General features: G+C 34.8%; 2 protein-coding genes across 3 annotated transcripts; both read right to left on the minus strand.

The window, feature by feature from the left end:
* Positions 1-5,158: 5,158 nt before the first annotated feature.
* On the minus strand, positions 5,159-19,235 carry LOC130970717 (protease Do-like 7). Of its 2 annotated transcripts, XM_057896884.1 has the most exons (25): positions 18,586-19,235; positions 18,413-18,483; positions 17,528-17,662; positions 16,900-16,958; positions 16,750-16,786; positions 16,145-16,270; positions 15,939-16,028; positions 15,329-15,394; positions 15,183-15,239; positions 15,030-15,095; positions 14,570-14,677; positions 13,902-13,982; positions 13,358-13,407; positions 13,066-13,231; positions 11,762-12,256; positions 10,902-11,084; positions 10,699-10,804; positions 10,005-10,175; positions 9,821-9,900; positions 9,011-9,094; positions 7,841-8,068; positions 7,391-7,606; positions 7,091-7,248; positions 6,334-6,445; positions 5,159-5,806 (listed from the first exon to the last, which is right to left on the minus strand). In XM_057896884.1, exons 1-25 carry the CDS (start codon positions 18,887-18,889, stop codon positions 5,630-5,632), a joined length of 3,426 nt encoding a protein of 1,141 aa, XP_057752867.1. In that variant the 5' UTR covers positions 18,890-19,235; the 3' UTR covers positions 5,159-5,629. The 2 variants fall into 2 exon arrangements, with proteins under 2 accessions (XP_057752867.1, XP_057752868.1); XM_057896885.1 differs by lacking the exon at positions 9,011-9,094 and having other exon boundaries at positions 18,586-19,234.
* A 979-nt stretch (positions 19,236-20,214) lies between these two features.
* Positions 20,215-23,791, minus strand: LOC130969885 (U-box domain-containing protein 4). The gene is made up of 2 exons (XM_057895792.1): positions 23,308-23,791; positions 20,215-21,272 (listed from the first exon to the last, which is right to left on the minus strand). The coding sequence occupies exons 1-2, from the start codon at positions 23,637-23,639 to the stop codon at positions 20,423-20,425; spliced, it is 1,182 nt and encodes a 393-aa protein (XP_057751775.1). The 5' UTR covers positions 23,640-23,791; the 3' UTR covers positions 20,215-20,422.
* Between the last annotated feature and the right edge of the window lie 564 nt (positions 23,792-24,355).

Consider the following 24,355-nt stretch of genomic DNA (forward strand, 5'->3'; position numbering starts at 1 on the left):
GTCTCCATCCTGCCCACAAAACTGCAACCCGTCGTCGCCGCCGCCGCCAAGGTTCATATATGTGCCTGTGCCAGGGCAGGTAAACCAGCCAAAACCAACAACATGGATATACTACTACTCTGGTGCTAGGAACAGAGGAGTGGGGTGGTTGGTTATGGTAGGTTTGGGAGCACTATCATTAACAACTGTGTTTGGTTGACATCATGATTCATGAAGCTATGCCTAAAATGTTAGATTCTCTTCCTTGTTCATGTTCAAATTCTTTTTTTGGTGGTTCTTTATTACTTCAATTGAGATGTTGTATTTTGAATTATTCATGCAATTTGGGCTTTCTTGATATAAACTTAACAAGAGATCAGAATTTCCTGATGTAGAACAATTCAATTCTGACCGGGTTACTACTTTGCTTTAATATGTTCTTGTTGGGGTTTTATTTATTATTCGGTGAAAACTCAATTGCAGTCGACTTCACGTGAAGTTGAAGTTGATAACTGAGAGCTGTTAGATAAAAATTTAGTCAAATCAGTCAAATTATTTAACGACCCTCAATTATCAACTTCACGTAAAGTTAACTGCACCTGAGTTTCTACCTTATTATTTTTGAGTAATACTCGGAGTTTTTTTTTGTCAATATTAATTTTTTTAAAATTATTTTATTTATTTTAAATTTTAGATTTTAAATTACAAATTTTTAACTTAAATTTTAAACTCTAAATTTTTAGAAAATAAAATTATCAACCATATATATCCTTTCTCATTATTTTTTCCCTTCCATTAGTAAAGTTGGTTTTTAATATGAAATTTTGTTACAAACTTTTTCTGAAAAAAGATATGCAGTAATTCTCAAATTTTAAGACATTTCGTTTTTCTTTGGAGAAAAGAGAATTGTAAAAATAATGCGAACTGTTGATAAAATAACATTTCTAGAACAAATATTTATACGCAAATAAAATTTACATATTTGATATGGGCATTCATGATAGTAGAACAAATCATGGCTTGTTTGGGAAAAAGTAAATAAATAAATAAATAAAAGAAAGACATGCTTATCCAAAAAAGAATAAAATCCCATGATGAATTTTCATAAGAAATTAAAAAAATAAATAAGAAAAACCTAGCTTGAAATATCGAAGCCTTTCTATATAGCACACAGTACTGGGTCAAATCTAGACATATATTAATTGATGAATATGAGAATTATTGTCGCAACTCACCATTTTTTATTTTGATATTAGATTTACAATGTTGATTTTTTTAGATTGTAAGTGGTTAGAAATCAGAATATTAATCTAAAATGTAGAACAGTTTAATTTAGAGCGTAAAAATCAGATCCTAAATCCAAAAATCAAACCTTAAATATAATGATCAGATTTTTCAATTTCTATTTAGTTTTCTTGTTTTTTTAGACGTTTCTGCCCGATGTTCATAAAAAAAAAATTGTACCATTTAATTTTTGTTTTAAAAAAATTAAAAAAATTGAAGTACAAAAATGCAACCTCCAATTTTGATTCTTCCCATCTTTTTAAAAAACATAAAAAAAAATAATATTAAAATATATTATTGGTCTGACTTCCATGAAAAAGAAAATTAGCCGCAACTGACAAGCAATGCTGTTATCACCATGTAAGCAGGGCACTGATGACACCAACACCTCTTTATGGTGTTGTGACTATCTTCATTATTCCACCACAGATTAACATTACCTATGGCGCACCAACGCCAAGTGCGAAGAACTTTGCACCTCCACTAATCCCATTCTTCCATATCTTTTATGGTACTTCAGCTTCTCTTCTCTTTTTTCATTTTCTGCTGCTTCATCTTCTGCTGCTGTTCAAGGATCCATCATCATGTTGCCATGCATAACTTTTCCTTTCTTGTTTAATCTTTTTGAAGGAAAAATTATACTCTCACGTTAATTGTCGGTGGTTCTTTAATTATTGAGAATCACGATGTTATATTTCGATTTTGCGACCATGTATTTAAGTCACTAAATTTCATTTCTTGCCGTTTTTTACTTTTTTTTTTTGTTTTTTAGCTAAATTTATAGAATTAAGCCCACTTTTATCTTTGGCAAGTTATTTAGTCCATAACTTTTCAATTATTACAATTTAATTTTTAGATTAAAAATAGTCTACTAATATAGTCTTTAGTATATTTTCTGTCACCTAAACTCAACATTGTTAGTAATAGTAATATGCCTCAAGTTTTGTCACGTCAGACATATTAAAATGATGTCGTTGTGGCGCTAAAGAATGCATTAAATAATTCGTTTGATGCTGTTTTGACACTAAAGAATGCATTAAATAATGTCGTTTGAGGATTATGACAAAAAATTTAGTTATTACAAAATTGTTTCAATCCTCAAATAATATCGTTTAATGTCTTTTTTAGTACAATATCGTTTTAATATGTTCAGTATAACAAGACTTGGGTAATACTAGGTAGACAAAAAAAAGCCATAACTTATTTTATTAGCATTTATTAATTATCGCAACAATTAATAAATGCTAAATAAAAAAAGTTATGGCTGTTTTTAGTTGATTTTCTTTTGCTATCAAACATTTTCGATAAGACTGAAACCATATTACTAACGCATCAAATTCGAAATATACAAAGAATTATATCAATGTATTTTTTTAAATTTAAAAAGCTAAATTATAACAATTACAAAATTAAAAACTAAATCAATATAACTCACCAAGAATTAAAGTGAGACTTAACTCCGAAATTACCACTAAATTGAGCTGGAAACATTAATTGTGAAAGAGAATACATACAAATTGAATTGATTCATCTCATTGGGAAAATATAAACTTACATAAATTAAAAAAAAAAACTATTTTCGATACACATACATTGTCACTCGGATATTTTAGGCCGTTTAAAGAATCACTCCGATAATAGTTATACTTATACATTAACTTTTGTTAGTATGATAATACGTGAGTGATTTATGTCCGTGAAATTTATAATTGAACTCATACTCTATCGATGTAAGAGCATTAAATCAGGTGCTATCTGTCAATACACCACCAGATTATATGTTAGTCACGCATAAAAATAATAAAAAAATATTTTAAATTCTAAAAAGACATAATAAAAATTTTGGTTTTTCAAAAACCAAAAACTTGACAAAAAGAACTAAAAAAGACTCTAAATGAAGTAGTCAGAGAAATCTAAGCATAAATAAATTTAATGTATGTATGACATTTTTTTTTTATGAGAAAGGGGTCAAAGATCCTAAACAAAAGAAATAAAAACAGCAAAATAAAACTAGGAGTCTCTAGGACCCATACAGCCAAAGCAATCCAAATCTAAGGCTAAAGATATATCAGGAGGGGGCACATCATAAACATGGAAGCCAAGGGGAAGAGTCTGTCTTTTTTTTTGCAAGGATGTCTGTGACATAATTTGCTTCTCGTAAAGTGTGAGTCCATTCAGAGATAGTCAGACGTTAAGCTTGAATGTTGATATCTGCTAGGAGGGATGACATGGGTGTCTTGTAGCGCAACCGTATTTTATGAGCTCCAAAACTGATGTAGAATCTGTTTCAACAATGATTTAGTGGAAGTTCTTTGCCATTACAATTTGAAGGCCACGCACAACCCCCCAAATTTCAGCTTACATTATAGAGCAACTACCCAAATTGCAAGAAAAACCAGCAATATATCTCCCCAAGTGATCTCTAAAAACTCCCCCACATGCTGCATTATTCTGATTTTCATAAAAGAAGCCATCAACATTGAGTTTAATAACATCTTCTGCAGGAGAAAACCAGCGTATGAGGTTGTTGTGGGCTGGAACGGTGTGCTTCATTTTCCACTGGTTCTCCATAACTCTTAGGTATTCCTCATGTCTCGCTTTAATATTGAATAAAGCCAAGGCAGAAGGAATCAAGTTATTCTCAAACACCAAATTGTTTCGGCAAAACCACAGGTAGGAAGTCACGTAACCAAACAAATTTGACCAGTTTGTTTCTTTCGATATATTGCTTAAAAGCCAGTTCGAAAGATCAGAGCCGAAGAATGAAGGCAGTTGACTTGAAGGAAGGAGATTGCGCCAAATGCTCTTGGCGAAAAAGCAGTCACGAAGGATATGTAAAGTGGATTCTTCATTGCTACTACACCTGGGGCAGCGATCATCACTTGTCATGTGTCGTCTTTTCCTTGCTGCATTAGTAAGGATAGCGTCATAGGCCACTAACCATAGGAACATGCAGATGCATTCTGGACCTTTCCACTTCCAAACAAGGCTGAAGATGTTGTTGGATTGACCGGTGGTATCATATATGTATGACATTTGGTCGGACACAATAAGATTCTTTGATTTATGTAATTAATTCCACCAACAAAAAAATAGTCAAAATTTTTCTTATTTAACATTCATTAATTATCGATAAATTATAATTATTTTTTACTAATCCAAACATTTTCGTTATTTAAATTTCTTTTCCTTTTTCAAAAGTTTTGGAGATTGTATCAACAATCAATTATTAGTCATTGCCTCCTAATCTTTTTCCTATTAATAAAAAGAGAGATTTTCTTTTCTTGTCCAATTCTACAACTAGCTGCTTAGCGAAAACCAATATAATATATAACCATATTAGGTGTACATCAAAATTAACTACTAAAATCAACCAACAAAATAAAATATACATTAGAATACAAAATATACATTAAAAATAAATTAAACTAAACATATATTTATACATAAATATATAATGACTGATTTTAGTATACAAATAACATTTTGTATAATATAATGAGTTTATATGCTATATCTACTCAAAAGAGAAAAAGAAAAGAGGAGAGCGGAAAAAATGCCATTTTGTGCCTAAAGAGTGAGCTCCACTCTGGATTCAAAGAAGTTTTTGTTCATCAATAACATTCATTCAGGTTGATTTTGGGTTTGGACGAGAACAGAAATACTTGGCATTCCCGTTGTCTTATTTACTAATACAAGTCCCCAAACGTTGAATAAATGGCAAACTGCAAGTAAAAGAGACGCTGAAAGGCTTGGTTGAGTGGCATATATCATATATGTATGCCTTGCTAGAAAGTGATTATAGAAGCCATGGGGAGAAAAATGGGGGTGTGTGTGTGTTAGGGTGTAACTTATTCCCAAAAAAAAATAGTCAAAAAGGCCAAAAAGCCGGAAAAATGACAATCGTCTTCAAAAATTACATTACTACTACCGAATTTTTCCATCACATTTACATTGAAAGAGCAAGTGAGGATGCTAAAGGCATCATAGTTTGATAAGATATACAAAAGCCAAGAGAAACCACACAGAAGCTTTCTGGTTTCAACAACCTAAAAAATGATAAGTATATATTTATTTTTAATTTACCTTTTATTACCCAACGTTTCCAGCATATATAGTATAATTAAGCGACGGGTTCAATGATGCAGTACATGATCCAAAAATAACATTGCCAGCATGGATTGAATACTCTATAACTCACCAATCAAGGCGATGCAGTAGACATCTCCAGGCAGAGCATCAAATCTGCAACACCACAACAATTTTGAGTGGCATGTCTGAAAACCTCACAGATGCCTTCCACAAGATTTCAGGTGCTCTCAGCTGCTGGTTCTATAGGGTTTTGTTTGCCAATAATATACTCTGCTTATACAGTACTGCATTTCAACGATTTGATTATATTGCGACACCAAATTGCAGTGTCTGGATCAAATCTCAATTCCCACGTAGGCCAATAATGCAGATCTTGCTTCAATGTTAGGACCCGTGGCTTTCCATTTAGGTGAATTGTCCTCACACGTACAAACTCCCCATGCTCTAGTTCCTGCTAAAATCAAGAAAAGATTACAAGGTGTACATAATTCTAGAAAATACCCAAAAAGTAGAGTCGTAACTTGTAGGTATTAATATGCATCAAAAACCACGATGCCTTGCAATGAATAGTAGAATCAAATTGTGAAATCTAACAATATTCTTCCTAAAATACGCAATTTCCTTGTCGTCAGAAAGAGTCAACAGAGATTTATAGGCCGACACCCAGAGTCCCAACAAAATCATCAGAGGTTTTAATAAATTCCATAGATGTTATATGTTAAAAAGTAATCACACTATTTTTGTTTAAGATAACACAGACTAAATCAGGTGAGTAGGTAGAGTCCCTCAAGTAACATAAGACACGATCACACAAATTGCACAATAGCTGGAGATGCATCAAGACATGACATGCCTTCTTAATGCACTAAGATTCACCAAGGACACCATATCATGATGAAAATATATGCTCTACCGAGGAAGAAGGCAATATAAGTGAGTGTTAATCGTTACAATTAATCGTGCATGGTACTTTCCTACCTTTGTCACATCAACAAAAGCATCTAAATTTGGAGTTGGCTTCCCATTGATTTCAACTATCCACTGTAGAGCATATAGACCATATCTATGTACAGGGCTGCCATGACACCACCTGTGAGAAACAAATTACATAAGCAGTAACCAACCAAATGTGTGCATGTAAGAGAAGCTGCAGCTGTATAGTATGTAAATACAAAGCTATTTACTAGTTTACAATTTAGTATATAATTTTAACAAAGATTTATCTACATAAGAATATTCATATAAAGTTAAAAAAACATTAAGTAAGAAAACAAAAAAGGATAACAATGTTTTATTTTTTACTATCATATATTTTTATGTTTTCAAATTAAAAAAACACTGTCTAGATTCCAGATTAATACACTGATATTAACAAGATATGATCAGAGTGATCCAATCATGAAGCAAGTGCACATTTAACAAAGTCAGTCTTTCAGACTTGAATCCGGTCCCAACATAACAATCTTTGCAATGGTTCTAAGATGTACCAAGAGCTAGATGCATAAATTCTGTAACCATGCAGATTAGGAAAACTTCTGTGTGGAAGTTGACTGAGGATGTTGGATAAATATATTTTTTAAAATTATTATCCATTCAGACCTTACATTAATTATTCCAGTGCATGGCTGAAGCCACAATAAAGCCGTTTGCAAAATTACTTTCAATATAAACATCCTACCTTGACTTTACCATTTTGCAGAATTAAGAATAGCACAAGAATGAGTCAAAATTATACCTTGCCACATATACACCATGGCCTTCTTCAGGAAGAAATCCAAGAGCTCGTACTGCGGGGTGTGGATCTTGAACAATGCAGCCACACCAGTTAATTGCATGTGTTGTGCCATTTCCATCCCTAACATCTGTTCCCACCTGAAGCTCGACCTCTTGTCCCTGAACAACAATTATATCAATCATTAAGATCTGCTCCATCCATGGAGCTTACTCAAGAAGGGAAAGGATAGGAAAAAGTTCATTCAGCAGGCAGAAAGAAATAATATAACTTCAATCACCAAGGGTAAATACTCTCACAGACCTGCCGAAAAATAGTTATGTGAAGCTTCCCATCATTGGCATTAGATTTGTCTAAAGCTTGGCAAGCATTTTCAATGTCACGGAAGCATGTCACTGGTTCTTTATTAATAGCCAACACCATGTCTCCTTGTTCTAAAAGATTCTCAGCCTTAGATCCAGCCAAGCAACCTTTAACACGTAGAACCTGCCGTCTTACTGGGTCTTTCTTAACAAGTGCCTACAATACCAAATGATAACAACGGAAATAACTCGGATATAATTCTTTCCAGCCAAATTTAATCAGTAAACCAATTAATGCTACCAAACAAAGTTTCTAGCATTGGCAATATCTTTCCCAGATATATCTTCACAAATAATGCCAGAATTTTGCATTCTTTGAATTGCATAGCAAAAAATATTCTTAATATCATAGAAAGAAGGACACCCTAAAGTATATGAGAAAGATCTATACCTGAATCCAGTCATCACTCAATCCAAAACTCCGAGCCTTAGAAAGCAATGTGGGATAAAGTTCAACCTCTAAAATTCTCACAACGGGCATAGGCCGTTTGACACCATTTATTAGAAGAGGTGGCCCATTTGCACCGGATACAATCTTTTCAAGAACTTGACTTATCGCATAAATTGGAAGGCCCCTCACAAATTGATGATCCTCTGATGTACTGCAACCAAATTTCAGCTGGTACAGGGGATTCAGCATCAGCATCAATAAATACAAGTTATGTAACAATTTAAAAATATATATATATATATTTTTTCTTTTGGTAAAAAAAGTCAGGATGGATCATATAAGCACCCCCCTTTCTTTTTTCAACAAAAGTTAAAAAAAAAAAAAGAAAAAAAGATATAGACAGTAACTATTCAAAAGTAATTCCTTAGGCCCTCCAATCTACAGCTACTCAGTCCCCCAAAGGAAACTTAATCATGTATACAAAAAAGATTAAAACAGTATTGATTATTGAACCAAGACAAATACTGCCAAAAGGAAGAATATATTAATTAGTATCACACTTAAGTTTTTTTACTCCTCTCAATCTTCAATTGTACCTAACTTGTATATAAATATTTTAGTCATCCCATTTATCATATTCGTTACTTGCAACGCCTGACTGCCAATAATTTATAATTAAAAAATTTCCAACTGTCTCCATTTTGCTACTCTGTCTTTGCCTTTTAACCAATCAAGCCTGTCTTGGAAACAACAAAAAGTTTTACATACTGAACTTTCTAAAACTTAGACTTAAGAAATTACTTTCTTTTAAAAAATGTTATATTGTTTGACTTAAAGTTCTTTGATTCACCTTTAAAAGAGCCATACTACTTCAATCAGTCAGAGGACTTCCTCAGTCAGAGGACTTTCTAAAAGAATTAATAAAACTTAGCCATACTACTTCCTCAGTCAGAAGACTTTATTTTATTTATTTTATTATTTATTTTTTCTAATTTTCTAAAACTTAGACTTAAGAAATTACTTTCTTTTAAAAAAATGTTATGTTGTTTGACTTAAAGTTCTTTGATTCACCTTTAAAAGAGCCATACTACTTCAATCAGTCAGAGGACTTCCTCAGTTGATATTAAAATTTTAAATGAAAAATGCGACAGACTTCAAGGACCAACCCACCATCAGGTAGCCTCTTGAAGTTTGAGTAAAATTTGTCATCTCTCGTCTCTTTCCAGTTTTCGTCTTTCTTCTCTTTCCCTTCTTCTACGAGGACACAACTGTTTGAAGTTAGGTTTTACTAACTTAAACAAATGGAAAGACCAAAATCTACCATAGAATATGTACACTATTTTAAGTCTCTCGTGTGAGAATTTTTATTCATTATGATAATATGTATTGATAGAGTCTAATACTTTTTCCTCCCACTCCCAATTAGAAATTAGTCCATGGTTCTCCAGTAATAGGTCATCTATGCAACAACACTATTGTAAATTCTTGCTAAGGCTATTGCAAAGCTTGAATTTGAAATAGAGCAACTCCCCTCCCCTCCCCTCCCTTAGATTCCCGTCCAAAGAGAGAAGGAGAGAGAGTTTTAAACAACAAAAAACAAAGAAAAAGAAAAAAGCAATTGATGTTAGGTTCAATTGTGCACCAAGGAGAAGACTAAGGAGAAGTTATTAAATTTTCTAACACTCCCTCGCATAAACCGAAAAAGGAAAGCTTTGATTGGGCACAATGCACACACCCAGCAAAGTCTAGTTCAGAAACCAATTTAATAACTAATGAATGAATAGGAGCATAAAAAAGTTGAATTCTTGGCTGTCTCACCATAAAAGCAGTGATGTTATCCCTAATGAGCAAAACAATTTAGAGAAGGCTAAAGAATTACGTTTGTTGATGTATTTAAGAATTTGTTGTCATCAATTTACTATAATAACACTTTTTATCATCCGGATTCAACCCTGCAAGCAAAGAATAAGTGGTAGAAACCTGAGTAGAGAAGCTTCCCCATATAGCTTGGACCCTTCCTTGTTCATCTGTTAGCACACCTGAGAATGTACTACCAAAATCTGTATTTTTAGACAGGGTCAGACATTAATCTGCATGAGTAACTAGCAAGTTAAAAATAAATAAATAAAAGGAGGAAGAAAAAACATAACATATTTAAACTTACCAGTATCGAGCTCAATTACTTCCATATTAGTTGCTCTGTAACGTGGGGAATCAGCAGATCCTATATTTAGTGCAGCACAAGGATTGGTGACAACAGATTTCCTAGAGGTTGCTTGAAGGCTTCTACTCAACCCAACTAGGTAAACAGAATCCCCTCGACGTAATGCTGGCTCTGAGCAAGGAAATGTAATAAATAAGTCTTTCATAAATTTGGATGAACGATTGCATGTGCAATTAAAACATCTGCCTTCGCACATCATCAAGATCTAAAATTTAGATTTTTTCCAAACAGGTTCATTTTACCTTTAAAATATTCCCTCATCCCTTACCAGGGATATCATTTCATATACTAGCTTTTAAATTCCGTGTAAAGTAGTAAATCTATCAAACATTGACTAGAAGTATTAAGTCCACAAAAGTTAATCATCTCCACACTTGTCACTTACCCATCCTCACTAGGAAGAGGAGTAATTCCCTGACAGGAAGGGGACTCAAGATCTTACACTTTGCGGTAATATGAAAACATAATTTTCTCCCAATATTTCTTTTTACCTTTCAGTCCCAAGGTGGAGCTTGTCCAAAGCATGGAAAAATAGTATCTATGGCAAGAGAAAAATCCCCTTTATCCTTAAATCTAGATATGGCAAAGTCACATCAAAATGATACAAATAAAGCAATTTCACAACCAAACTGACCTGGAAGTAACTCTGCTGCATGAACGACTGAAGCACCAACAGGTCCCAAAGCAGAGGGGTCATATGATATGAGAGCATAATTGTGAACAGGATGGAGAAATACCACCTGAAATTAGAACGAAGCAGGAACGACGTGATAAAGAAATACTGCCTTATTGTTTATTCGCTTAGTTACAGAACGGAAGTTCTTAGAAAGCTGTTACCTCTCCTGGAATTTCAACTGGGAAAGCAGCAAATGATAGCATCACATCAGAGGCAGAAATTGCAACTGTATTCTTATCAACTGCAACCAGTCCCATATCTTTAGTGTGATATATTATGACACCAGTTCCAAAGAAATGCTGTGAATGAACACCATCAAGCATGCAAGATGGAGGAACATGGACCTGCATGTACAACAGGATTTTGATATAACAATAACAATAATTGGGGAAAACTGGAACGATAGTAAACCACTGATTTTTTACTTGAAGATGCTAAGAAAAATGATTGGTAGTCATAGAACAGACTATCTAATCCCGATTTTTTACTTGGAAGATGCTTAGAAAAATGAACTTGGATACTCAAATATGAAAGTCATGAGGAAATGAAGAGAAAATTAAACGGAAAAAAGTTGAAAATTGAAAAAATAAAAATCAAGGGAAGCCATAAGCCATATTGCTGTGTTTGGCTTCAAGCAGAGCAAAGCACCAAATCGCAGTTCGCACACATATCACAGCTAAGACAATTAGACAGACAAGAAGCAAATGAACTTAAGCTTACCACAACTAGAAACACAACACAGGCAACATTTCCAGACATCATATGGAATTCCCAGGCTGAGGCATCCATCACAAGTTACAAGGTCAAAGGTAATATTTAGTTAAGGGATTTGAACACAGAAACATCAAGGAAATCATCTAACACCGCAGAGGGAAAAAATGTAAATCATATGGTACCTTATGCTGAGGATATAATGAAACTCAGGGAAGAGATGCACCATATCTGATCACTTTCGTATGGTGCATGTCCATGCTTTTAAGAGAACACTAATTTAATTGTAATTAAATATTCAAAATAATACCTCAAACATCACAAGAGTAGGCTCAATGACACGCTCAGCAACTGATGCATTTGCTGCTGCAGCAGTTACACCCTGATAATCCATTAAAACATCATCCTGCATAGCATTTGGTTTTCCGACCTTTGTTTCACCAGTTTCATTTAAGGAAACATCAGCAACACTTCCATCAGCAGGTAAATCTTCCTCCATTTTTCGTTTCTTCACTCCAGCATCAGATGCATTGTGGTGAGATACATATGCAGAAGGATCTTCATAATTGGTTTCCATGCTAGTGACACCATCAGCCAACTCATGATTGTTATCTTCAGGCACATGTTCCCCACTTAGTGAAACTGGATGGTTGGCGATATTTCCAACATTTTTAAAACCAGATGATAGAAAACAGGAGTCAGGCTGAAAAGCTGGCCTTGGAATCCAGAGGCCTGTACTGTCATCCCGAGTGTATATCTGGGGAGGGGCATACCACTCATGGCGGTCAACTGTCACCAATACAGACTGCATGTTTACAAAGCAAAATTAGCAATGACCAATTGGTTATATCTTGGAGACGTTGTGTAATTAGGTATCAAAGCAATATAGAAATTTAGACAAATATATATTATATACACCACAGCTTTAATCATGAAAATATTATTGTGTCAGGAGGTCTCAATCTGCTTCTAGAATCAACATTAAATTTTTAATTTCAGTTATTAACAGGAACAACAGATAAAAACATACCAAATCTTTACATGAATCCAACCTTTAGATTAAAAAACACCAAATCTTCCTCTGATTTCTAAGTTAGTTATTTGCATTTGTGCTAAAAAAGATCAAGTTGCCATCTGTTTTTTAAAATATCTAATTCATACAAAATTATAGACTTCACTAATTTGATAATATCTGATAATTGATAGTCAAATCCTTAAACAACACACATAAGCATTATTTGACAGTGTGGTCAAGTATTTTCCCTAATCCCTATTAACCATGGATCTTAACAGTCATACTCATCATTCAGCATTTGTGAACTTTAGTGACACATAATCTGTAAAACTAAGGAGCATATTCTAAAAATTTACATTAACCACATGTATATAAAGCTACAGCTATATTAACACACATACTAACAAAATCATGTTTCCTTAAAATACCATACTATCATACACATTTCATTGATTATGGGTCGTATTTAATTGATGAAAAACTAACAGTATTTAGGTCTAAAAAGGTAAAGCACTTCCCTACAGAAGTCACAACAGACGTGTATCTAAAAATATACAAATTTTCCATAGTTCATATCTTTGATTAACAGTAACCATTACCTTCCTTCGATGACGATCCATGTAGCTTATGTACTCCAAAGGAACTCGAGCACCCCTAGATAGATTAGAGAGAACTGATATCAATTCCTCCACACAAGATATCTCTTCCCCAGCAAATTTCTTAATTATTGCATGGCGAGGAACTCCTGCCCTAAAGAGCATATATCTGCAAAAAGGAAGAATTAGTGATGAAAGTGCATAGAATCTTACACCAGGTCAATAGATACTCTCCAATTATACTTTGGTAACAAAAGCCTATTAGTGTAGCCAACTTTTATTTAGATATACATACCCGGGTTCTGTCACATACACAAGACCACAGTGAAAACGGAAGTTCCTAGCCTGCATTAACAAAGATGACAAAAAAACACCATACTGAGACAGATAGATTAAAATTAAAAAAAGTAATACAGGAAACCTTGGGAAAGGTTTAGAGACATAATGGAATTTCGGAAAATGGATTGAATCTCAGGTGTTGCATATCATCATATCAAGATATTCCTGCTGCTCTAACCACATTAAGAAACTTATATATTATATAACCAGCAAGATCTGGAAAACTGACAATTTATAGGAAATAGTAATGTAACAGAAGATAGGCATACAGATAGAGAGAAGAGACAGACAAACAGAATGAATCAAAAAGCTACATTTTCTATAGTTTCTTAAGTATCACAAACAAGGTAAGCATTCAAGATCGATTTCTTCATTGAATCTAATTGGCCACCTCCTTCAGCCTCTCAACAGCAAGCAATTCAAAGTCAAACATCTCTGCTTCAGAGAAGGCAAAATAAAATATAAAAGCTAAAAGACAGTCCGAGTAGAGTCTAACTAACCTGCTGATAAGAAAGAGGATGTATCACTGCCCCACTTACTTCTAAGAAATAATCAGGAGTAATAGCGTGTAAATCTTGCACCTGAGATGAACATTAAAAGAAGGGGGGAGGGGGGGATTAGCACACAAGTAAGCAGTAAGTTGATTTTAACCAATTGAAGCTGGCAGCTAAATCACAGGCCAGGTTCAAATTAGCAACAAAGAACCCTAATATTCGCATCAATTTCATTTTACAAGTAATACTGTAATACTTCACAGGTGGCAAAATGCGAGATGCTGGATTCAGTTGGTCATTCTGACTTCATTCCAACAACTGCCCCCCCCCCCCCCCCAAAAAACAAAAAAAAAAGAGAGAAAAGAAAAGAAAAAAGTGATTGGTAATCAGATCACATGTAAATATCATGTTATGTAAGTCCTTCCATTACTTTCAGAACTAGTTTAGTGGTACTAGTAAACCGTAGGACGTACAAATTACAAATTTATGATGCTTTAATGCTTTATAATTATTATTTACCGTTTTCTATGTTCTAGTGTCTTGAACCTCTCTCATCAGAGAGAAGAGGTTGCAGTTTGATCACCACTGTACTGATATTCCTTATTCCCATATAATAAATAAGCACTTGAGTATGCTAATATCATTCATAATCCAAGGGGGAAAAAGGTTCTCACCAACAAAGATAATATCTTCGATGTGCCACCCCTTTCAATTTGTAATTCAATATTCTTGTTTACGTTGTCATCAAGTACAGTCTCCAGTTTCAGAAACTGAGTAATGACCTGCAACAAAATTGCAGAGTCGTCAAGCACTAGCAAACTGATTAGAAAACTGGATCCTGATCTTTCACAAGTTATACAAGACCAGAGAAGTCCCTGTTTATGCAGCCTTCAAGCATAAGAAAGTAATTCTTGAAACCAATGATCACTAAAAAAACACAAAACAAAACTCCCAAGATAAAGTTGACCAAGTTATCAAATACCAGGAAGGCATTATTTAGAAATCCATGTCTCAAGAATATCTTCTTTCCTCCCCCTCCCCCCAAAAAAAACAAAAAAAAAAAGTAAAGGTTAATAAAACAGAGAACCAAAGAATGACAGGTAGAAGCAAAATCGTGTATCATGACAAACTTACTTCCCCATTGACACGAACAAGCACATCGCCTGGTTCCAAATGTTTATAAGCTGGACCGCCTGGCACCTAAACAAGCCGAGGATTAAGCCCACAGAATTTGAAATGGATTTCACCCCATAAAAGATTGAATCTTCTGAGTAACAATATGCTTACCGCAGAGTCCACAACTAGCATTCCAGTTTCACTAGATGGAGAAGAATGACGTACCATCTACATTATTCATAAACAGGGTAACAATTCAAGGCATATTTAAATGAAACTGCTTCCAAGTAAAGATAGCTTAATATAGATCAAGCAACCTGCTCCGTCTCGCTTTTTAGACCAAGCCTGCGAGTCTCGTCAAAACCTTTATGCAGAAAGGTTGCCTGTATCATATTTTACACAAGTTAGAAATAAAAAAGAGATTGCACCATCCCAAAGGACACACCAATTTGAGAAACAAGAAGAGGAAAATTTTAAATTATTTCTTGGAATCTTAAAAGAGAAAAATAAGAGCAAACAAGCAGTCAGTCAAGCAAACAGAAGACAAAGCAAATTAAAATGTCAAAAACATGACGAGTGAGAAACTGTACAGTTATATTCATCTGTAATGAGCAGCATATAAAATATACAATGAAAAGAATGATGTGACATTGCTAAATTATAATGGATAAAGTGTCTACAATCATCTCACGCTCCTAAATGTAAAAGAGTTGATGAGCAAACAAGCTGATTCAAAAGTCAGGGAACGAAACTTCTAAATAACATTGGTATTACTAAATAATACAGAAATATGCATACATCAGTATTTCCATGCTTATAGAGAAAGGGATTTAGGCATATAGCCATGTCCATAATAAGTAAAAATTGTGAAAAGGTCTCAACTAAATTCTGTTATCATAAGGTAAAAAGGTGATACAAATGACAAACCTGAAGTGTACCACGAGGTATAGAAACTGCCTTCCATTTATCAACATATGTTTCACTGCCCTTTTGAATAAATCTCAATGCCCTCACTACCTGAAAAGTATATCGTTGTGTTTAGTTGTTCACCAATAGAACAGTCACACTTCTCCCAGTTTACTACAAGAAGCATTAGACAAGTTCAGCATATATATATATATATATAAACTCACTCGTTCTAGAGGTAAAAAGAATGCTGATGCACTTGATGACTTGCTCCCAGCATTCAAGGCCACTGCCCTCCCTTGCCAATCTATAACTGGGGAACCGCTTGATCCTCCTTTGGTCCCAGAGGCTGCCTGAAATGCAAAATAATTAGTAATTTGGTTGCAATAAGCCAATGAACAATTGCTACAGACTATTGAGTACTAAGGGTTTGACCATGAACAGTACTTGTAAAAGACTTCTCTGAAGGACTTAAAAACCAAGTATAAAAAGATCACTCAATCAGTGAATTAAGGTGTCAAATGGAGGTCCATCAGCTCAGAATGGGTCTCATGCTCAGAAGCAAATTCTCTTTGCCTAAAATTTATAGCAATCAAGCTCCCTCTAATCTCTAATTCTACCTTACATCCAAGTTTTAAATAAATATAAACAACTGATGAATCCTTTTATGATATTGGAAAAACTATTTGACATTGAAACAGTCCAAAGACAACCCAGCAAAGAAATTAAAGGAAGGTAAATTTGAAAGAAAACTAATAACTTGATCAAACTCATAATTTGAAATTTTGAAGAAAATGTGCAAATCAGCTCATAAACAGTCATTCTCACTTACTTGCATGTAGAAGGTATTGAAGTCATTGTACCCATCCCTGCATCAAATAATATTTTTAACTACCTATTCATGAAAGAAGAAATACAAAGATATATATATATATATATATATATATATATATATGTATATAACCAGATATTTAAAATATACTTCTTATAGTGAGGAGCATCCCTGTCCAACCGAGCAAGAGTACCAGCCAAAATGGAAACCTGAAAGTAAATTTCAAAATTAAAATAATATTTCAGAATTTAAGTTAGGAAACTGGCCGCGGGGAGGGAATAACCAAGAATGCATTGGAATAGAAGTCATGGTCCTCTACATAAACAAAAAGCTAGTGACAGTTATGATCAGGAAAGAATATCAGTTGAATGTCAATGTCAAACCCAAAAAAAATGCTTATAAATCAATCGATTTAGGAAACCATAGAAAAGAAAATTTATAGAAGACAACAAATGAAGGAACTATGAAGCCAGATGTAAAATTGATTGTGATATGAAACCAATAAAAAAAGTATTGATCAGCATAAGGCTGCTATGTGACCAAGAGGGTGAGCCTTGTGTAAAATTGCTCCCAGAGTCCCAGATGCCCTAGAAGTCACCAGTTCAAATCCAGCTTGCAAGGCTAAGGCTGCGTATGTCTGTTCTTCCTAGACACCACCATGTGGAAGCCTTACAGACTGGGGTGTTCTTTTTATTTCACATCATAAATTACAGCATCATTCTATTTTCCTAAATAGTGCTCTATTGAGTTGGTCATAACGCAAATATTGAGGTAATACCTTCTCACCACTGTCATTGCCAACAACTCTGATTTCTAGTCCAACACATGCAGCCTCAGGTGCAAGAGGTATTTCATCATAATTCAGAAATTGTATAGCACCAGGATCATAACGAAAGAACCCAAAATCATGGACCTGCAAAAGTGTATGTATATAGTAGGTTGTATCAAGAGGCACAGAGAAAATAGAACCCAAAATCAGGGAAAGAAAAGAGTTAAGCAATGATAAACCAATCAAATAAATGAAAATAAATTAAATAACAAGTATCTGTGAACAACATACTTAGTTATTATAGTATTTAAACATATGTAAGAAGTCCTGTGCAAGAAGGTTAAAGACATGAATTTTATTTCTTAGGACAAAGATCTTAAGCTCTTGGAAAGAAATAAGAAAAATGTAACGACAAAACACAACAAAATAGGAATACTAAAGGTGGTTGAGATTATGCATAAAACAATCATCATTTGTACAACAACGTTATACTGATCTTCAATCTGACCATAGGTAATAACCATAGTACCACACAAACAATCTTTTATTATAACTGCTTGTTTCTTAAAAGAAACAGTATGAATACCAATTATTTGCCATGTTTCACATGTCAGTACCAGTTATCACAAAATTTTCCTGCATCCCTCCCAAGTCATGCGAGCATTTGTGCAAATTCAACTAGGTAATTACGGGAAGCAGAATACATTGCAGAAATCACCATTACCCCAATCAACAACGAAAAAGGGATTCTCCTGAGTTACCACCATTACCAATTAATTATGGCAGCACAATGAACTGTCCAAGTCGAAGCTCGGAAATCATCAATTTAACGACAGAAACAAAAGCACAAAAAAAGGAGGGGGGAGAGGGAGGACAAAAAAAAGGTTCACTCACTGGATCTCTGTATATTGGATGCACTGGAACTTCTTCGCGGTTCAAAAACATGGCCTCTGCAACTACAGGACCTAGACATAACAAATAAAAGAATGTATATGACGAAGATATTAACACCAAATAGGTAGCGGAAAATAGAAGAAACTCCGATCATTGATCGTATAGTGTGGTACCGGGCTTGACAACGTGGCGATTGGTGAGGATGATGCCGCGGCGCTTGTCGACGATGAAGCCGGTGGCGTAGCTGGCACCGGCAGACTCAGTGTCGAACGAGCGGCATGCGGTTGTGCGGAGGACGACGACAGCGGGGACGACCTTGCTGAGTGCTCTCCGCCAATCCTCAGCGGTAGCGACGTTCTCCTGCAACGGGGGCGGATCGATCTCCATGCAGAGCTCATCGGCCTTGACGGCGGCGCCACCAGCAGCATCGGAGTCCAATCCATCGGATCCCAACCTCTCGTCGACTTGATCTCCCATTCTCGTGCTAGCTAGGGTTCAGGAGTGAATGAAGGAAGCTTAAAAGCTTTTGAGAGTAGTAACAAACCAGTGAGTTCACGCCAACGAGTCGAGTGAGTTAGTCAGTGAGTGAGTGAGGTAACAGCTACGCCTGCCAGAGAGAGTACAGACACAGCTTCAACAGCGAGTTTGGGTTTCAACTTTCAACTCGCTGCCGTGTAATTGTGTAAACGCGACTCACTGACTCACCAACCAGGCCCCTCTTTTTTCCGAACTCCAATTGCAGCTGCTATCATCACACTATTATTGTAGTTCCAATAATCAAATCAAATAATGAATCAGTCGTCCTCTCAGAAATTTTCTTTATTGTTTCATTATTTCGCTCATATTGTTAAGTACTTTCCTTTGCACTACTCACTATTTTCCTTTTTTTTTTTTTTTGTGACAGCGGACACCGCAGCTCAATTTTTATTATTTGTCACTTGGGAAATGTTAAGTTGTTACTTGTTACACACATGGAAAAAAAACATTAGAAGTTTAGAACACACAATTTTATATTCACATAAAATATAGAAAACTTAACTACTTTTTGGTGTTTTTTTTTTTTACTAAATTTAACTACTGGATTAGTATGAATTTTACTATGTCACGGCATGCTTTTTATTGTGTTTGTTTGAAATTAATTTTAGCATATTTTAAAATTTTCTCTAATAAATACCCTAGAAAATAGAAATATTTATTAAAATATAAAAGTAAAATTTCTTTATGAAAGATTAATAATTTTTTAATATTTATTTTTTGTATTCCTAACATGTCTTCAAATCTAAAATAATGTTAAATAAATAATTGTTTATTTACATACTTTTATTTTTCTATACAACTCAAACTCAATGACATTGTACAAATTGATATTATCCTCGTACGTCAAAGACAAAAGGAAGTAGTCAAATTAAAATGGGAAATCCAAACTATATGCCGGCTCAGCTTCACGTTATGCGAAGTTGCACAAGTTTTTTATTCTTCATTTTCATTTCTAACAAATTTTTCTATAGAAAAAAAAAAAACCCATCAAACTTGCAATCCAATGACTCATGGTTTGTTTATACTTTATACTTATAAGTTGTTGAAAATAAGAACCTTATATAAAGTCTTTTTAAAAAATCACTTAGAATTTCAAGCCTCCCTTGTTGACCATGCAGTCTACTACCATAAGTTTACTCTTTTTTTCTCTTTCTCTTTTGGGTTTTTAATAAGCTCCTCTTTTTTAAGCCCGCCGGGAAAGAAACAAAGAAGTGTACTATTATAATCCATGGCAGACATGGAAACAAAGAAAGGGATAATTAGCCTTTTTAGCACTACCACTACTAGTGTATCATTTTTATACACAAAGTTTCTTTACAAACCAACTACAAAATCATGCTCCTTATCCTCTCACAACATTGGTTTATTGACAGTCACCAGTCACAAGATACCTACACAAATGGCCTGGACTGGCATACTTTACTTTCAAGTATTATTATCATTTTTCCCCCTCTATGGAAAGAAAAAGAGAAACTATGATTTTGAAGGAACTTCTGAAGCAATAGGAAGATCACTTGTGGGTGTGCATACAAGAGCCCTTTGCTGTAAATGCCTTAAACTCTGTTCCATGCTAACTTGCACCATCTCAGCCAGCATCTTCTTTGCTTTACCTGATTGATCATCCCCATCAATCTGTGAAATGATGTTGCACACTATGTTCTCAAGAGTGTCTGGCTGAATTTCAGATCTCGGGTAAGGAGACTCTCTTAGCAGCTGCAAAAGGGTGCGTGCCTTCGACTGAGACTTTGGAGTCCCCTGAACAGTTAGCTCCAGAAGTCCCGGGATCACGCCTTCTCTAAGGATTGGTTCCCTGTATTTACACCTGTCGCTTTCGCACATTGTCAATAGCGCTCCAACGGCGTGCTCCCTGCTCTGGAGTGTCCCGCTCTCAAGAACCTCCACAACTGCCAGCACGCCGCCTTCTTCCAATGTCAGGGCGATTCTTCCCTCGTCGTACTCCATCAAGGATTCTATCAAGGAACAGCATTTTTCAGCTGTTTTTGATGATTTCTTGCAGGTTTTGAGAATGTTCACTATGAAAGGGATTGGATTTGTTTGGAGGATGATGCTGAGGTTATTGGGGTACGTTGATAAGTTAGAGAGAGCCATAACTGCATCAGCTTTGGCTTGTGGGGTTCCATCTCTCAGGATGTCCACAAGAAGAGGAATGGCTCCGCTAGCGCTGATGATCGGTTTGTTTGTTGAAGAGGCAGAGAGTGTGAGCAAAGATGCAGTTGCAGATTCCTGCAGATTTAGATCTTCTGACTTGAGGAAACTGATTATGGGTTCTAATGCGCCAGCCTCTACAATATTGATTTTGTTCCTGCAAGATAACAAGTAAAGAGTCAAGCAATGAATATCAATAAATTATTATGACTGGCAGGTATTCAAATTTAATCTGAAACTAACATCTCATACAATGGCAACGTACAAATTAAAAAAAATAAAAGATAACAAGATACATAAACAGAGAGTCCACATACATAAACAGAGAAGTTATAATATTTAATGTATGTTTATTGTACCTTCATTAGATATAAAGCAACATTAAATGTACCTAAACAAAATTTCCTGGTCTCTTTTAATAATTGGAGTTCGGTTTAGGGTCAATGGCTTTCTTTTAATCATAAAGGTTGAAGGTACCCCACTTAGGCCTCATGTGCAAGAAGCAAAGAAACTAGAAAGAAAATAGTCATCAATTAAATCAGGAGCCAAAAAAAGAAATTTTAGGCGGTGCATTTAGTTTAATTTCCATAGGTTTTAAATAGGGTGAAAAGAAATTTGGAATGAAAATCACTTCATACTAACTTTGGTATAAGGAAAACAAAAATACATGAAGGTTGAAGAAATCCGACCCATAAATTTTTAGCCACACTTGTAGCAATGAAAGTGATTTTCCACCCCCTAATAGAGAAAATCAAAACCTTCCAGAACACTCAATATTTTCTCTCCCCTCATATCATATATTCTTCTTTTTTTTACAACCCCAATTTCCACCTACTCAAGCAAGCATATCATTAATGAGAAGAGCAGGAAAAATGCCAAGCAGTGGTTGAACTTGAACCGCGTGCAATGCAGAGATTCGAACCATCTCCAGAAAGATTAAACATACAAGAGTTAAATAATAAAGATTTTATAGCTAAAGTGGTTTCCTTTTAATTCATTTAGTGCTATTTTCTATGTTTCACAAACATGACATTAGTAAAGACTCACGGGATTGTATATATTAACTAGCGGTGCATTGGTTAGGTATTTTGGAACTGAATGGAAAGTACCAGTACCTAAAGCAAAATAAAGGAAATGAACTATTCCATTTGCTAGAAGGTGAAAACTAACCCGAAAAAAGATTGCTTCAAGAAGAAGACATCTGCCAAAAAAGAAATGAAAAGAAGCTAAAGGAAAAAGGAAAATGCACCATGTGAGCCAAAGAAAAACCACTTAACTATCTTCCAATCAGATAAGCCTAACTGGAGTAATATATAAAGCATCCAATTCTTTCTTGTGGTATGGGTACGTAGGCATTCAAGCCATCAGTTGATAAAGTAACTTGTATCAAGACACTAGTAGTACTCATCACAAGGGGAAATTATTTTATATATATTCAGCAAATTCCTTTTTTTTTTTACTATTTCATGTCTCTAATTTTAATTTTTCCCATATATTCTCAACAAATATGACCATCTTGCATTCTAAGCCATGAAGAGCTGTTCTAACTTCTAACAAATATCTTATCGGATTCTGAATAACAAGATGATCGAGCCGTCCCTAGAGAATAAAAAATAGAAATAATAAAGATCATCAAATACTTATATTGTCAGAGCATCCAATCAGATGAAAATAAAATATATGGGACCAAAAAAACTGAGGGACCGACGAATAAAAATCAGAATCTTGCGGTACTACACCAAATATACTAACATCCTGAAAACCCAAATTGCCATTATTTTATTTCTCAATTTTCAATAATATATAGGAATCCCCAACTTGATGACTTTCAAGGCATCATCATCGAACAGGTTTTCATGGATAGATCGCACGAATTCCTAAGCAATCGAACGCCAAAAAGCAGAGAAAGCGCATCAAGCATCAAACCACAACACCAATAAAATCACAACGATAATAGCAAATTAACCACCTAACTCCCCCAAAAGAAATAAAATTAAATAAAAATTAAAAATAATCCACTCATGAAGTCATTCAATAATTAATTAATCACACCGCGAAAGAAACATTTCTTTTGTCCACTTGAATTTCATATTTCCTTTTTTGCTGAGGGAAAAAAAAAGGAGGGGGTGAAAAATATCCGTACGTGAAAATAGTAATATTTTTTGGGACTGGAAGTGAAGTTAGGTACGTACTTTTCATCCTTGACGGCGAGGTTGAGCAAGGCGAGGAGCGCGGGTTCGTGTGACTCGGACGAGTCGACTCGGAGCATGGAAACGAGCGGACCGACAGCTTCAGAGAGCTGTCGGCGGCAGCGGGGGGAGGTCTTGGTGAGCCTCCGGATGTCGCGGGCTGCCTGGACCTGGAGTTCAGGGTCGCCGGAGTAGAGGAGCTGGAGGGCCCGGCGGACTGCGAGGGGCGTGCGGGGCTCGTCGGCGTCGAAGATGCCGTCGGCGCTCTGGCCCTCTGAGGAGGATGAATAGGAAGGCGAGGAAGGGAAAGAAGAAGGAGAATGAGGACTCTCCATGGATGAGAGAGAGAGAGAGAGAGAGAGAGTAAAAGAAAGAAAAATCTGGGTGTGTATGTGAGGGTGTGAGATTTATTTAAGAGGTTGAGAAAAAGAATAGGAGAGAGAGAGAGAGAGAGAGAGTAATTAAAGGTGAGGTGGAGGTTATGGGTGAGGCGTTAAGCAACAGTTATGAAACAACAGTTATAGGCACAGAGATGGTGATGGAGAGAGAGAGAGAAAGAGGTGGTATTGTTTGTTGGCTACATGCTTGGGCCTTGGGAGAATGGGAGGTAGTAGTAGTTCGGTAAAACTTTTCTTAGATCATGCTTTAATATCTTTTACCCCATTTTATTTATTTTATTTTATTTTATTCATTATTAAATTATGAAAAAAGTTTTAATACTAATAAAATTTATTATTTTTAACTAATATTTCAATTATTAATTCAATTTTTTATTTAATAATTAAATAATATATTTTTATTTTATACTTTTTAATATTATTAATTAATTATTTACAAAAAATAATAAATTTTAATAATCTTATAGTATTTTTCTTAAATTATTATTACTACTGCTACTTTGTTTGTTTTTCTGGATGTGTGATTTGAGTTGGTCTCCTTTCAGTCAACACTCAACAATAACTTCATTCTTTGAATTTTAATGCTATCAAACCTAAATCAATCAATCTTTATTAAAGACTACCTACGTATTTATTTTGATTTTATTATTTAA

This window comes from Arachis stenosperma, chromosome 3, assembly GCF_014773155.1.
Source record: "Arachis stenosperma cultivar V10309 chromosome 3, arast.V10309.gnm1.PFL2, whole genome shotgun sequence".
Taxonomy (NCBI): Eukaryota; Viridiplantae; Streptophyta; class Magnoliopsida; order Fabales; family Fabaceae; genus Arachis; species Arachis stenosperma.

Bases quoted from the DNA above. Each gene is read 5' to 3' on its own strand.
- LOC130970717 (XM_057896884.1), bottom strand. From the start codon at position 18,889: ATGGGAGATCAAGTCGACGAGAGGTTGGGATCCGATGGATTGGACTCC. The intron at 14,678-15,029 runs GTAAGTTTGTCA...ATTTTGTTGCAG, and splicing joins TTGTTCGTGTCAATGGGGAA to GTCATTACTCAGTTTCTGAA. The intron at 11,085-11,761 runs GTATTATTTTGA...TTGTACATGCAG, and splicing joins CTACTCTTGTGATGTTTGAG to GTCCATGTTCCTCCATCTTG.
- LOC130969885 (XM_057895792.1), bottom strand. From the start codon at position 23,639: ATGGAGAGTCCTCATTCTCCTTCTTCTTTCCCTTCCTCGCCTTCCTAT. The intron at 21,273-23,307 runs GTACGTACCTAA...GTTATCTTGCAG, and splicing joins CTCGCCGTCAAGGATGAAAA to GAACAAAATCAATATTGTAG.